A 13,664-nucleotide genomic window follows, 5' to 3' on the forward strand; every position below is an offset into this window, starting at 1 on the left:
TGGGGACACCAATTCATACACTATATCTAAAGGACAGTCTCTAGGTCACTTCCCAATAATGTTGGGGCCTTTAAGAATCTTCAGAAAACATCAGAAGAACTGTGGCTGCCAAACACCTCTGCCTTCCCGCAACCTCCACCCTTCTCCCCAGCACACTTTCTCCTTCTTGCAACTCCCCAGATCATAGCACATAAACACCTAGGCTTCATTCACTACCCTTGGTGTCAAATGCCAGCTGTACCTCTCACTCCTAGCCATGTTACCTTAAAAAAGGAGCTTTCCCTAAGAGTCTGCTGTTAAGGGGGATTACTGAAAGTGAGCAAAGTAAATAGCACAATGATTAGAGCAATTTGTTTGCATCTACTTACTTTGCCCAATCCTTACCTTATTTTAAAGTACTGACTTTAGAAAGTATCTTAGAATCCTTAATGGACTATGAGATTGCTGAATGAAAGGAATCAGGATTTGGAAGTTTTCGTTTCTCATGTTACCAAAACAACATCTGTAAAAATATTTACCAATTAAATTGGTTTCTTGGACACATTTACTTGGCTCATTTGCATTATGTGTTATATGGTAGAGAACTGTTCCAAAAAGATGGAGAATTTGGAAGGATGCAGGGACTAGAAAGGAAAAATTACTCTTCTTATGTAGTTCTCCCTCAGCATCTCTAATTGTGTCTCAAAGTCTCAGTTTGACACTAGAGTGCATTTTCCTCTATCATATGCTAAATCTCTTTTTCCAACAAAGGGAGAACTTGCTTCATGCTCAAAGCCATCAGCAAGCAGGCATCCAGATCTAATTTAGAAATATCTTATATTCATTGTACCTATTTTCATCGTTTCTTTCTATTTCTGTCAAGTTATACTGGTTTCTATTTATTTAAAATTTATTTTAATAAATGTAGGGAGATAACAAATATAGCATATGAATTATTTTAAGTTTAGGAAATACTGTGGGGTATGAACATAGACTTTTTTTATGGAAACATAGACTTCTAGAAGAAGAAGTAACTTAACAGATAAGGTAGTTCAATTTATTATTCATAGATGAGGAAGCCAAAGTACAATAAGGATAAGTAACTTGCTCGGGTTACCAAACTTATACTGGCAGAGCTGGGACCAACAGAAGCATTTGGATATTACTAGCTCCAGGCTCTGTCCATTGCCTGATGCCCCTTTGACAAAAGAAAGTGATCCTCAATTAATATTTGAGGATTAACTATCTTCTCTAAGCCAACTACTTCTTTCATCCTGAATAATGCCAATGTTCATGGATGTTGAAGTGAATCAATAAAAACTTAAAAAGACAAGGTGATAGGCAGTCAGGAGCTGTGACTGAGAGAGACAAGGCCACAAAAATGTACTTTACAGCATTGTGCAATGTATCAGATACATAAAGCTCATAACCCTCATGCATGTGCTGGTGCTCTGTGAGATTCAGAGGGTGAGATCTTCAGTGATGTGCTAGTGCACCAAATAGATATTTTTCCCAAAGCTGCAAATCTGTCCTAGAATGTGGAAGGAGCTTCTAGTAAACATACACTTACAGTTTATGTGCATAAGGAAAGACAGTATTCTATTAAGGAGTCAAACTCCATCCTTCAATGTAAAGTAACACTGAGATTCATGAATATCTTGAGACACATGAGAAACTAAGGAGTTTCCCACTTGTGGAGTATAGAGGTTAGACTTTGGGCAGAGGGGAAACAAGATGGCATGGACACATTTTATTGTTTCGATTTATATGCATTTTTGTCTTTGAACCCACATATTTAAGAAATAAAACTTCCTTCAAAACACCTTGACCATTTGGTAATCAATTTCTAAGAGACTCTGGACTATTTTAAAAAATTACTTCTTTGTAAGAATATTTACATAAATCTAGAGGTTACTTTTTTGTTAAATTAAATTTTCACAGTTATTTTACAGAATAAAATTAAATGTATTTAATTAGCAGATGTCCTTCACAAAACTTGCCATTATTTTGAATCTCATAATTTTAGAACCATCATAAAAAAAGCCTCCACTCTGAATTTCCTAATAACTGTGTAATGAGATTTAAATTTTGAATGGCATAAGGCAGTTTTTGAATATTGTTAATTTAGTTCCACTGCACGTTTCTACTTCCAATAGCTTCGATTTTGCATATAGCCATTGTGTGCACATTTCAAATATGAGAGCTGGAATCGTAGAGTGCAAAATACAAAAGAACAGGAAGACATGCTTTATGTGGGACTTTTGGTTTAGCACATCAGCACTATGGTAACCAGTAGATATTACGTGTCATGAAAAAAAAAAAGCAATGATTAATTATCATTTCTAATTTTAACATGATTTACAGATACGTACCTTGTAAATCTAATGCTACCACAGCTGTATCATCTTCTAATCCTTCAATCACCTCACACTTATATCTCCCATAATCCTCCAGGGTAAGGTCTGTGATCACCAGAGAAGCGTCATTATCACTGCCTCCTTTCAGAAACACTCTACCGTGGTAGCCTCCATAGGTTTTCTTGTGGTATCCCATGGAAACAAAAACGTCCACTTCCTTGAGGTAATCTGAAGTTAGCTTGGTCCACTTAATTCGGATTTTATGGGTTCCTGAGCCAAATGCTGTAGGGTCTCGGAAAAATTTACACGGCAGTGTAACATTGCCACCTCGGTGTGAGAACACCTTGGCTTGTTCTGCTTCCACGAGTAGACGGGGGCCATTTTCTGCTGTAATTAAAAAGAAAAAAGAATGATTCATGCTTTTAGACTTTTTTATAAAATGAAACATGCCATGTACACAGGGTACCTGACAAAGAGTAGCAAGGAGTGATAAACATTTCTTCATGATTGAGCAGTGACCGCCTGTGACCACATGGCACCTCTGGTACCTCAAGGGCATCTACAAGGTAGTCGTGTCTTTCAAGCCACTGAAAAAAGGAGGGATGTGCCTTATAATCCATGTGAGACACTGGCTATAAGACTCTGTAGTCATGTGAAGTTTTAAGATTTCACCATAAACTCTATTTTCTTCTACATTTAAATATCAAAATTATAGAAACAAGACTAAAAGAACTGAGAAGAACCATGACTATTTCATCAATATAAACCCAAAAATTCAAGCTAGGTAAACTGATCTCTTCCCAGCTGAGCTTTCTTTTTTTTTTTTTTTTTTGTCTTTTGTTGTTGTTGCTATTTCTTGGGCCGCTCCCGCAGCATATGGAGGTTCCCAGGCTAGGGGTTGAATCGGAGCTGTAGCCACCGGCCTACGCCAGAGCCACAGCAACGCGGGATCCGAGCCGGATCCAAGCCGCGTCTGCAACCTACACCACAGGTCATAGCAACACCGGATCGTTAACCCACTGAGCAAGGGCAGGGACCGAACCCGCAACCTCATGGTTCCTAGTCGGATTCGTTAACCACTGCGCCACGATGGGAACTCCCCAGCTGAGCTTTCTAATACCATAAGTCTGTATTGAAATCTGTCCTCAAAACTTGAATGTTAAAAGTGTATCCAAAGTCACACTTATTTCCTAATTCACCAAATAATTATCTGTGTATCTCCTTAAACTTCTTTTCCACTGCCCTCCTTGCTTTCCCACTTTCTGCTGTGCCTTGTGTCGCAGAATCTTACCGCTTTATGTCTACCTTGCCTTGCCTTGCCCTTTCATTTCCCTCCTCCCTTCTCCAAGGACTTTATTGCCTTCCTGAGAGCACTGTGATATTCCTGGCCTGCCAAGTCAGCAGGGCCGCTAGGCTCTGGCAAGCCAGCTGTTATTTTCAGATCTTGGCTTTCCCTGGGGCTTCCCCTGGTTCACTCGTTGTGCTTTTGACCTTGATGAGGTCTTTTGAGGATGTGCAAGCTTTGAAAATGAGAAAGTGATATGGGAACTTCTGGATGCACACAACTTCTCATCCACACACGGCTTTCTAAGGCTGCCAAGGCTGTCTTTCAAGCAGCTCTTTGTGCTTCACGCCTAAGGTCCTGAGTAAACCTTGGTCACGAATCATTGAAGGTTCACAGGTCATCAGGAAGAGGAGCCAGTCAGCTCCAGACAGACCTCATAACTTAGTTATTTAATGGCATACATAGGATTCGGATTTTGAAGTGTCCAAGAATAGATGGAGTAGTTATATTTTTATAAAATTAATATTACAAAATGAACTTATTTATGTAAGCCCCAATCCTCAGAAACTGAAAAGTTTAACCATTTTTAAAGACATCAGTGCCCCCACTTTGAATAGATCATAAGATGAGAGGATAAGGGCTTAATTAAAATGAGTAACTAATCCAGCTCATTAGGAATTTCCTTTAGAGTCTATTCTATCTTCTTATTTAGGACCATAGAATTGTAAGACATAAAAGGTAAATCTATCCAACTCTATGCTACATATAATATGCCCCGTGCAATATCCCCCATAATCAAACCCATGTTCTACCTAAATATTTCTAGTGTCTTCTTTCTGGGAGGAGGAAGAGGTGCTGTTGACAAAATCTGCTCAGTGATGCCTGAGTCCCCAGGGAACATCTCTCTGCACAGCGCCTTGGGAGGACGCTTGTAACTGGGCCTTCCCAGCCTGGGACTTGAATTTAGACCTGACCCAAGAGTTCTAAGAGGTTACGGTTTCATGATCCTCTCAAGCATTTTTACTTCCAAGACAAAACTAATGTGCAAATGTCCTGGGCTAAGGAGATCCTACATTAGTTAGGAACAAGGGCTTTGATGTGATAGAGACCTAGCTTTAACCTCACAAGGTTAGAACTTGTGCTAGCTTTGGAGCCTTGAGCAAGTTGTGTACCCCTAAGCCCCAATTTCCTTAGACATGAATTAGGCAGAGTAACATCTATTATGTATAGTTAACCTAATAGATACCTAAAGCACTTAGAATAATAACGGACCCAGTGTAAGTGTACACTCACTGCTAACCTACTATTGCGTAGTTTTTCCCACTGTTCCTCATATATGATACTCTCTGATATTGAGTATAGTTTTTGACATATATTAACCTTCCATGGATGCACTGATTTATAACGTTTTGAACCATGTGGAGTAAAATAACACATAAAATGCCACCTGTGTTATGTAGGAAACTTGGAAATTATTGTGTGGTTTAGCATAATCATAAGGTTGTCCAGAATGAATACAAGGCCCGCATGTTTTTTAAATTAAAGAGTTAAAGCGAAGATCAAAACTCTTATATAAGGGACTGAGGCTTCTAATTTTTCTCTGAGGTTGACTGTAAATCATCCCGTAGTATTTTAGAAGGAAAAGCTTCTGGTGGTTTTTTTTTTTTTTTTGTTTTGTTTTTTCCCAGTTAGTTACTTATACTCCAGCATTGTGTATAGATGATGTCTTGTATGGTATAATGTTGAGAACTGAATAGACACCAAAAATCCACTGGCTTCCCGCAAAATAATTTTTCTAACAAGTCTACCAGAATGTATAAATTTTCACTATTCTTCTTTTTGGGGTAGCTGGGGTGTTGAGGTAATAGATGTCAGAAGGCCCTGCCTGAAATTCAAAGAACCCTAAGAAAGATGTGTAATGTGTAAACTTTGCATAACTGAGGACCACTAGTGTTCCTTAACTTAAATCCCCAACATGGCCTTTAGAACAGTCCTTAGTTCACTTGCTTTTAGAAGATCATCACTGCAGATGATAGAGCACTGAGCACTGCTGGTAGGAGTGGCCTGTTGCAGAACAGGTAAGATGTGGAAAAGAGCCCTGGCCAGAGAATCAGGAGCACTTGTTCTGTTGCAGACTCTAGCAGGGCTTTGCTGTTTGAGTGACAGGTCTACGCCATAAGACCACTGAGCTTGAGATGCTTATCCTGCTTCTGATGGCAGATTGTCAAGATAGGGATCAGCCAGGAAGCACATTAAGCTGAAAAGGGGGGAGGCCAGGGACAAGAAGCAGAAAATGGAACCGAGAATGTTGATCAAAAACTTGGCATGATCTTGCCTGGAGTCAGTCTTGAATCTGATCATTAGATTCAAAAACCTGGATCCAGGAGTTCTCATTGTGGCTCAGTGGAAAGGAATCTGACTAGCATCCATGAGGATGCAGTTTCGATTCCTGGCTTTACTCATTGGGTTAAGGATCTGGCGTTGCTGTGAGGTGAGCTGTGGTGTAGGTGTCAGATGTGGCTTGGATCTGGCATTGCTGGGGCTGTGGCATAGGCCAGCGGCTATAGCTCTAATTAGATCCCTAGTCTGGGAACCTCCATATGCTGCAGGTGTGGCCCTAAAAAGACAAGAAAGAAAAAAAAAGGATCGGTTTGATATTAATATTTAAGTCAAAACTGTTCAATCTATAGGGCAGTTGTAAGGCAAATAAAATGCAAAAGATAAAAATAAACTTTGATCATTAGAATGAGTGTTTCTTGTTTTCTTTTTCTAGAATCTTTTTTTTGTATTGAAATATAGTTGATTTACAATGTTGTGTTAATTTCTACTGTACAGCAAAGTGATTCAGTTACACACACACACACACACACACACACACACACACACATATATATACTTTAAAAAAATGCTCTTTTCCATTATGGTTTATCACAGATTGTTTTCTTTTTTAAGAAAAATATGGAAGATTAGAGAAAACTAAGCAGCATATATGTGCTTATTTTGGGAAGACTAAATGTTTTAAAAGTTCAATTTGTAAGTTACAGGAATTTCATTATTTCTATTAGTGAGTGTCAGTGACAGTGACTTGAAAAATTTAATGCCCTTCAAAGACATCAGTTGTCTCCAGGGAAAACAGCAGGGTTTAATTATTATTTTACAAATTCTGCTGTGAAACCTAGAGGACATCATTCAGCTTCACCAAATTATGAGAGTAATGGCATGGCGGAACAACTGGTCTTTGTATCACTCTGTAATTTAGATGAAGTCTTTTAAATAATAGGACAAAAACATTTGCAGAAAAACAATTTAAAAGTATAGTATTGAACTGTTACCTATTGTTCTTAATTTTATTGAAAGTATAATTATTTTTCAGGGGGTGGGCGGTTCATTGCCAAATCGAGGTGACAGAAAAAGAAAGAAAGTGCTATGGATCAAAGTTTGTCTTTTTAAAATAAATTGTGGATTGTGCAAAATAACCAGTTTTGGTGTTGGTTACTTTCTCACTGGTGTGTAATGAAGGAGTCTCTAGACAATTAAATTTCTAGACAGTTAAAATGTAAAAAGAACCCAAGCAAACAAAAATGAGGAATAGGATGGGGCAGGGAGAATTGAGAGTTTGGGATTAGCAAAGGCAAACTATGATATATGGGATGGATAAACAGCAAAGTCTTAGCATATAGCACAGGGATCTACATTCAATAGCCTGTGATAAGCCATAATGGAAAAGAATATGAAAAAATGTATATACATATCATAGCATAAATTAACATTGTAAATCAACTATACTTCAATAAAATTAATAAAGAAAAAAATACTCCCCTCCCAAGAAAAAATCCTACCACTGTATTTTTTTTTTTTTTATTGTGGTAAAATACACATAACATGAAATTTGCCATTTAAACCACTTTTAAGAATGCAATTCAGTGGCATGGATTACTTTCACATTGTTGTGCAGCCACCACCGTTATCTATTTTCTAATATCTATTTTCAATAATTTTTTTTTGGCTGCACCCACATCGTATGGAAGTTCCTGGGCCAGGGATATAATCTGAGCCACAGCTGTGAGCTACGCCACAGCTGTGGCAAGGCAGGATCCCTAACCCACTGCACCACAGTGAGAACTCCTCCAATAGCTTTTCATCACTCCAAACAGAAAGCTAGTTCCTCCCTTACATTCCAAACTGGCACGAAAGTGCCAGGAGACTCGCAAGCACCAGCTCCATGATGAGTCATTTGAAAAATCTGCACAAAGTTTTCAAAAAGGATCCTTATTTTCGTGGCATTCGTTATCACTTGGGTTGGTTGGGATGTGTTATGACTACACTTTGGAAGCTGTTACTTCCTTTAGGGTAGCCAAACCTGCTAGAGGGTGAGCAACCAGAATGGACTTGCCACAGTCTACTGAAAACAATCCTGTGTCTCCCTGGTCCACATCTTGTTAAAATGTTCCTCCAGCATCAGCATAGCCCCTGGGATGTAATAAGTATCCGTGACTGAAATAGACTGGTGCCGCCTAGAGCCTGCGCTCAGCTACGGCAGTAGACATGGATCCCTGCACTTGTTTTAGACCATAATACAGCTCTAAAATGAAAATGCTTTCTAAAAAACAACTAAATAAACACATTAAAGATACAGCATTTAAAAAGAATATGGGGAGTTCCCATCGTGGCACAGTGGTTAACGAATCCGACTAGGAAGCATGAGGTTGTGGGTTCGGTCCCTGCCCTTGCTCAGTGGGTTAACGATCTGGCGTTGCCGTGAGCTGTGGTGTAGGTTGCAGACGCGGCTTGGATCCTGCGTTGCTGTGGCTCTGGCGTAGGCTGGTGGCTGCAGCTCTGATTAGACCCCTAGCCTGGGAACCTCCATATGCCGCTGGAGCGGCCCAAGAAATAGCAAAAAAAAAAAAAAAAAAAAAAAAGACAAAAAATAAAAATAAAAAGAATATGTAATGTCAACATTTATCTCATAGCGTGTACATGACATTTAGGTAGGATACATAATTTAGGAAAAAATTAAGTATCTTACTCATTAACCTTTAACTGTTTATAATTACAGTCAGTCCTCCATATCTGTGAGTTCCTCATTTGGGGATTCAAAGAATCAGGGATGGAAACTATTTGAAAAAAAAAAAAAAATCCCAGAAAGTTCCAAAAAGCAAAACTTGGATTTGCTGCATGCCCAGCAACTATTTACATAGCATTTACATTGTATTTACAACTATTTACATAACATTTACATTGTTTTAGGTATTATAAGTTATCTGGAGATATTTAAAGTAAGGGGAGGTTGCTTGTAGGTTATGTGCAAATACTGTGACATTTTATATAGGGATTTGAGCATCTGAGCAGTCTAGAATCCGAGGGTGGTCCTGGAACCAATCCCCAGTGGATCTTGAGAGATGACCATATTTTGTTTCCTTTGGACTGGAATAAACCTAATTGTTTCTGAAGTTGCTTACTGGGAATCAGAAGCTCCCATCATTTGGTCATGATTCTGATGTTAATAGCTTTGCATGAGAAACTTTTATAAGAGCCCTCCCCACGGTCCTTTCCTTCTCCCTCCAGCCTTTACTGTCCTTTCAGAGGGCCAATTGCTTTTAATTTGTCAGAGACGGAGCTTCACTTTCTTCCCCAGCTTTTCCTGAATGCAAGGATTCTGAGCCTCTCCTCTTTGACTTAGCACTTTAGGAAGGGCCAACCTGAAGAGGGCAAGGAAGAAGCTTTAAGGAGTACCCATTTCTACCCTCTGCCCTCAACTAGACGATTTGAGTTTTGAACTCTGTTGGGTTTGTCCCTAGCCCATCTTTGCTTTCACCTGAAAACATCTGAGTATTGTGCTTCTTACCATTTGTGTAAATTCAAGAGAAATATGTATATTTGCATAAACTGTATCTGAAGATATCACTAGAAATCCTAGAAACCAGCAACTGTGGTAGCCTGTGGGAACATAATGTGGGTGTCTGGGTGGAGAACTCTTGGGAGATTTTCACTGGGTACACTTCCATATTTTAAAATTTTGGGGAGTTTCCGTTGTGGCTTGGCAGGTTAAGGACCTGATGTTTTCTCTGGAAGGATGCAGGCTTGATTCCTGGCCTCGCCCAGTGAATTCAGGATCAAGTGTCTCCACCAGCTGTGGTGTAGGTTGAATAGGTGTAGGCTGCAGATGTGGCTTGGATCCAGTAGTATAGGATGCAACAACCGCTCTGATTCCACCTCTGGCTCAAGAACTTCCATATGCTGCAGGTGCGGCCATAAAATTTAAAAAAAATATTTTTTTGGAACCATATGAATGTATCACCTATGCATGAACTAAATAGTAATAGTATAAAAATAAATAGTTGAGGGAATTTAATTGGCAAAATAGAAAACTTTTTAGTCTCTAAAAATAAACATAAGAAACTAGTATCCAGCATTGCAGTATAACATTGTCACTGGAGGTTTATCTTTTTAGAAGACCTATAGCTCTTTTAATAAAAATGTTATATCTTTAAACAGGTCTTCAAAAGTTGAGTTTTATCTCTCTCTCTCTTTTTTTTTTTTTTTTCAATTCCTTTAAGATACCAGTAACAAAGGTGCTGATTGTCATTAAGTTGTTTTTTAATTTTTTTTGTGTGTGTGCGTTTTAGGGCTGCACCCATGGCGTATGGAGATTTCCAGGCTAGGGCTCAAATTGGACCTACAGCTGCCAGGCTACACCACAGCCACAGCAATGCCAGATCCGAGCCGCATCTGTGACCTACACCACAGCTCATGGCAATGCCGGATCCTTAACACACTGAGTGAGGCCAGGGATTGAACCCACAACCTCATGGTTCCTAGTCAGATTCGCTTCCGGTGAGCCAAGATGGGAATGCCTTCAAAAAATGCAAATCAAGAAATACAGAAATGTTCAAACCTACCATTCTGTCACTAAAATTTTTGGAACTCAAAAACCAATAAGTTTTACCCTGGTTTCAAATTAGTGCTTAGGCTAGCTTTTGTGTAATTCAGTGTCCTTGTTTATTCCTTTTTTTCCCCTTTTATGTATTTATTTATTGCAATATATATATATTAATTGTTATTTCTCCAATACAATTTTTTTTCTACTATACAGCATGGTGACCCAGTTACACATACATGTATACATTCTATTTTCTCACATTATCTGCTTCATCATAAGTGACTAGACATAGTTTCCAGTGCTACACAGCAGGATCTCATTGCTAATCCATTCCAAAGGCAATAGTTTGCATCTATTAACCCCAAGCTCCCAATCCACCCCACTCCTTCCTCCTCCCCCTTGGCAACAATAAGTCTATTCACCAAGTCCATGATTTTCTTCTCTGTGGAAAAGTTCATTTGTGCCATATATTAGATTCCAGATATAAGTGATATCGTATGGTATTTGTCTTTCTTTTTCTGACTTACTTCACTTTAGTATGAGAGTCTCCAGGTCCATCCATGTTGCTGCAAATGGCATTATTTTGTTCTTTTTTATGGCTGAGTAGTATTCCATTGTGTCTATATACCACATCTTCCTAATCCAATCATCTGTTGATGGACATTTGGGTTGTTTCCATGTCTTGGCAATTGTGAATAGAGCTGCAATGAATATGTGGGTGCATGTGTCTTTTTTAAGGAAAGTTTTGTCCGGATATATGCCCAAGAGTGGGATTGCTGGGTCATAGGGTAGTTCTATGTATAGATTTCTAAGGTACCTCTATACTGTTCTCCATAGTTTAACTGATTAACAAATTCAGCAAAGTAGCAGGATATAAGATTAACATTCAGAAACTGGTCATATTTTTGTATCCTAACAATGAAGTATTAGAAAAGGAATACAAAAATACAATACCTTTGAAAATCACACCCCAAAAAATCAAATACCTAGGAATACTCTTGACCAAGGAGGTAAAAGACTTACATGATGAGAACTATAAAACATTAATCAAGGAAATTAAAGAAGATGTAAAGAAATGGAAAGCTATTCCATGCTCCTGGGTTGGAAAAATTAATACCATAAAAAAGGCCATACTACCCAAAGCAATCTACAGATTCAATGCAATCCCTATCAAATTACCCAGGACATTTTTCACAGAACTAGAACAAACAATCCAAAATTTTATATGGAACCACAGAAGACCCAGAATTGCCAAAACAATTCTGAGGAACAAAAACCAAGCAGAAGGCATAACTCTCCCAGACTTCAGGCAATATTACAAAGCCGCAGTCATCCGCAGTCATCAAGATAGTGTGGTACTTGTTTTTGGTACCAAAGCAAACATACAGACCAATGGAACAGAATAGAGAACCCAGAAATAGATTACTGCTATTTCTCACCAGGAATAGACCCTGCCTTTTGGTCTCACAGTCTACAAGAACCAACACCCCTCCACTGTCCACCAGGGCCTGCCTGCTCTCTATAGTCTTTATGCCCTGTTACTTCCTATCAATCTACAGCTGAACCAGACTACCTAAAACTGTGTTTTCAGTTTTCTTAAAAGGCATATGACCTGCCTTATCTGATGTGAGACATGCTGTGGAGCATTCTTTTAGGTATTGAGCACATCCATCTGATTGCTGTGTGGTCAGGCCACTCAAAGTGGTGGGTACTTCCCCTGCCAGACCGGTGCCTGCTTCACCTACCTCCACTTGCATGATTGACCTTCTGCCATACTTGCCCCCAAGCCTCAGTTAGGGGTTGTTCTGGCTTTAGATCAGAACATCTCTGCTTCCATAGCTTATCAAAGGCAAAGTAATGGGTAGTCCCCCTTTGCTGGTTTCCCTGGTAACTGGTGAGCCAACCTGACGTCAATTCCCCCTATGACTGGTAACCTCCCCCTCCCCCTGGAGTGAAGACCAATGCAAGTCCACACATACTGGGATGTTGCTCCAGGACCTTGTTTCAGACGTGTACGATGCCCTGTCCTTTAACCACTGCTGTCTCTGTTGTTGACTCCAGGTTCTTTGGTCTTGAAGCTGGGCAGGTATAGGGCTTTAGGCCTGTGTGGGTGAGCCCAGCACTTGCCTTAGAGCTAAGTTGATTCTGTGAGGGAAAACTGCCCAACATCAAAGCATGATATTATTTTGGCCAATGGTGATCATGAATGTGTACCATGTTATTATCATATCCAAGTTTCACAGTAAAAATGAGGATAAGTTCTAGTACTATTTTATAGCCTGGAGGTAATCCATAGCAATATGAAAAAAAAAATGTTTTTCAGGAACAATGGAAATTTTTCCCCCCAAAGGATATCTTAGACAAAACTCTGCCATATAAAAGGTAAACTTCTCTACTGGAAATGGGCATCAAGAGCCTCCAGATAGCTCTTGGAGGTCCAGTGAACACAGTTTAAAAATCTGTGTTCTGAGATATGAACTTGAAACTGTGTTACTGTCTTGAAAAATATTGTCTCTTTTTAATTCCTTTTTCTTCATCTTTTTTAACAAGGAAGAAGTAAAGTGTGGTGAGGGTGTTTGGTTCTGTTCTACTAAGTTCTTTGTGGGCTTTTGTCTTTCCACATTCATTATTATTTCATGTATATTATATTATTATCTACCTTATTCTCCATTCTTTTTTTTTTTTTTTTTGTCTTTTTGCCTTTTCTAGGGCCATTCCATTGGCATATGGAGGTTCCCAGCCTAGGGGTCTCATTGGAGCTGTAGCCACTGGCCTACGCCAGAGCCACAGCAATGCCAGATCCGAGCCACGTCTTCGACCTACACCACAGCTCACGGCAACGCCGGAGCCTTAACCCACTGAGCAAAGCCAGGGATCGAACCTGCAACCTCATGGTTCCTAGTCGGATTTGTTAACCACTGAGTCACCATTATTCTTTATTATATATAGTATAATAAAACTCAGCAGCTATAGTTTATTGGCTAAGCACATTGTGTCACTTAAGCTGTAGTTCTCAGTTTCCTCATCAGTATAATGGAGGTAAGCCTCCTTTTCCCAGGCTTCTTGTGAGGGTTAATGGAAGCAATATGCTGAGAACTTAGCCTTGTGCCTGGTACACCATGAGTGTCAGTAACTGTTGACTTTTACTAACAAACATTTACTG

At 39.3% G+C, this 13,664-nt stretch overlaps 1 protein-coding gene across 5 annotated transcripts in view; it reads right to left on the reverse strand.

Moving 5' to 3' along the window:
• HAPLN1 (hyaluronan and proteoglycan link protein 1) overlaps positions 1-13,664 on the reverse strand; it is a 77,991-nt gene that overhangs the window by 11,023 nt on the left and 53,304 nt on the right. For all 5 annotated transcript variants that reach the window (XM_005661538.3, XM_005661539.3, XM_013994962.2 and 2 more), the window contains 1 exon segment: positions 2,352-2,723. In XM_005661538.3, coding sequence (XP_005661595.1) covers positions 2,352-2,723 — 372 coding nt within the window.

This window comes from Sus scrofa, chromosome 2 (genome assembly GCF_000003025.6).
Source record: "Sus scrofa isolate TJ Tabasco breed Duroc chromosome 2, Sscrofa11.1, whole genome shotgun sequence".
In the NCBI taxonomy this organism is placed as follows: Eukaryota; Metazoa; Chordata; class Mammalia; order Artiodactyla; family Suidae; genus Sus; species Sus scrofa.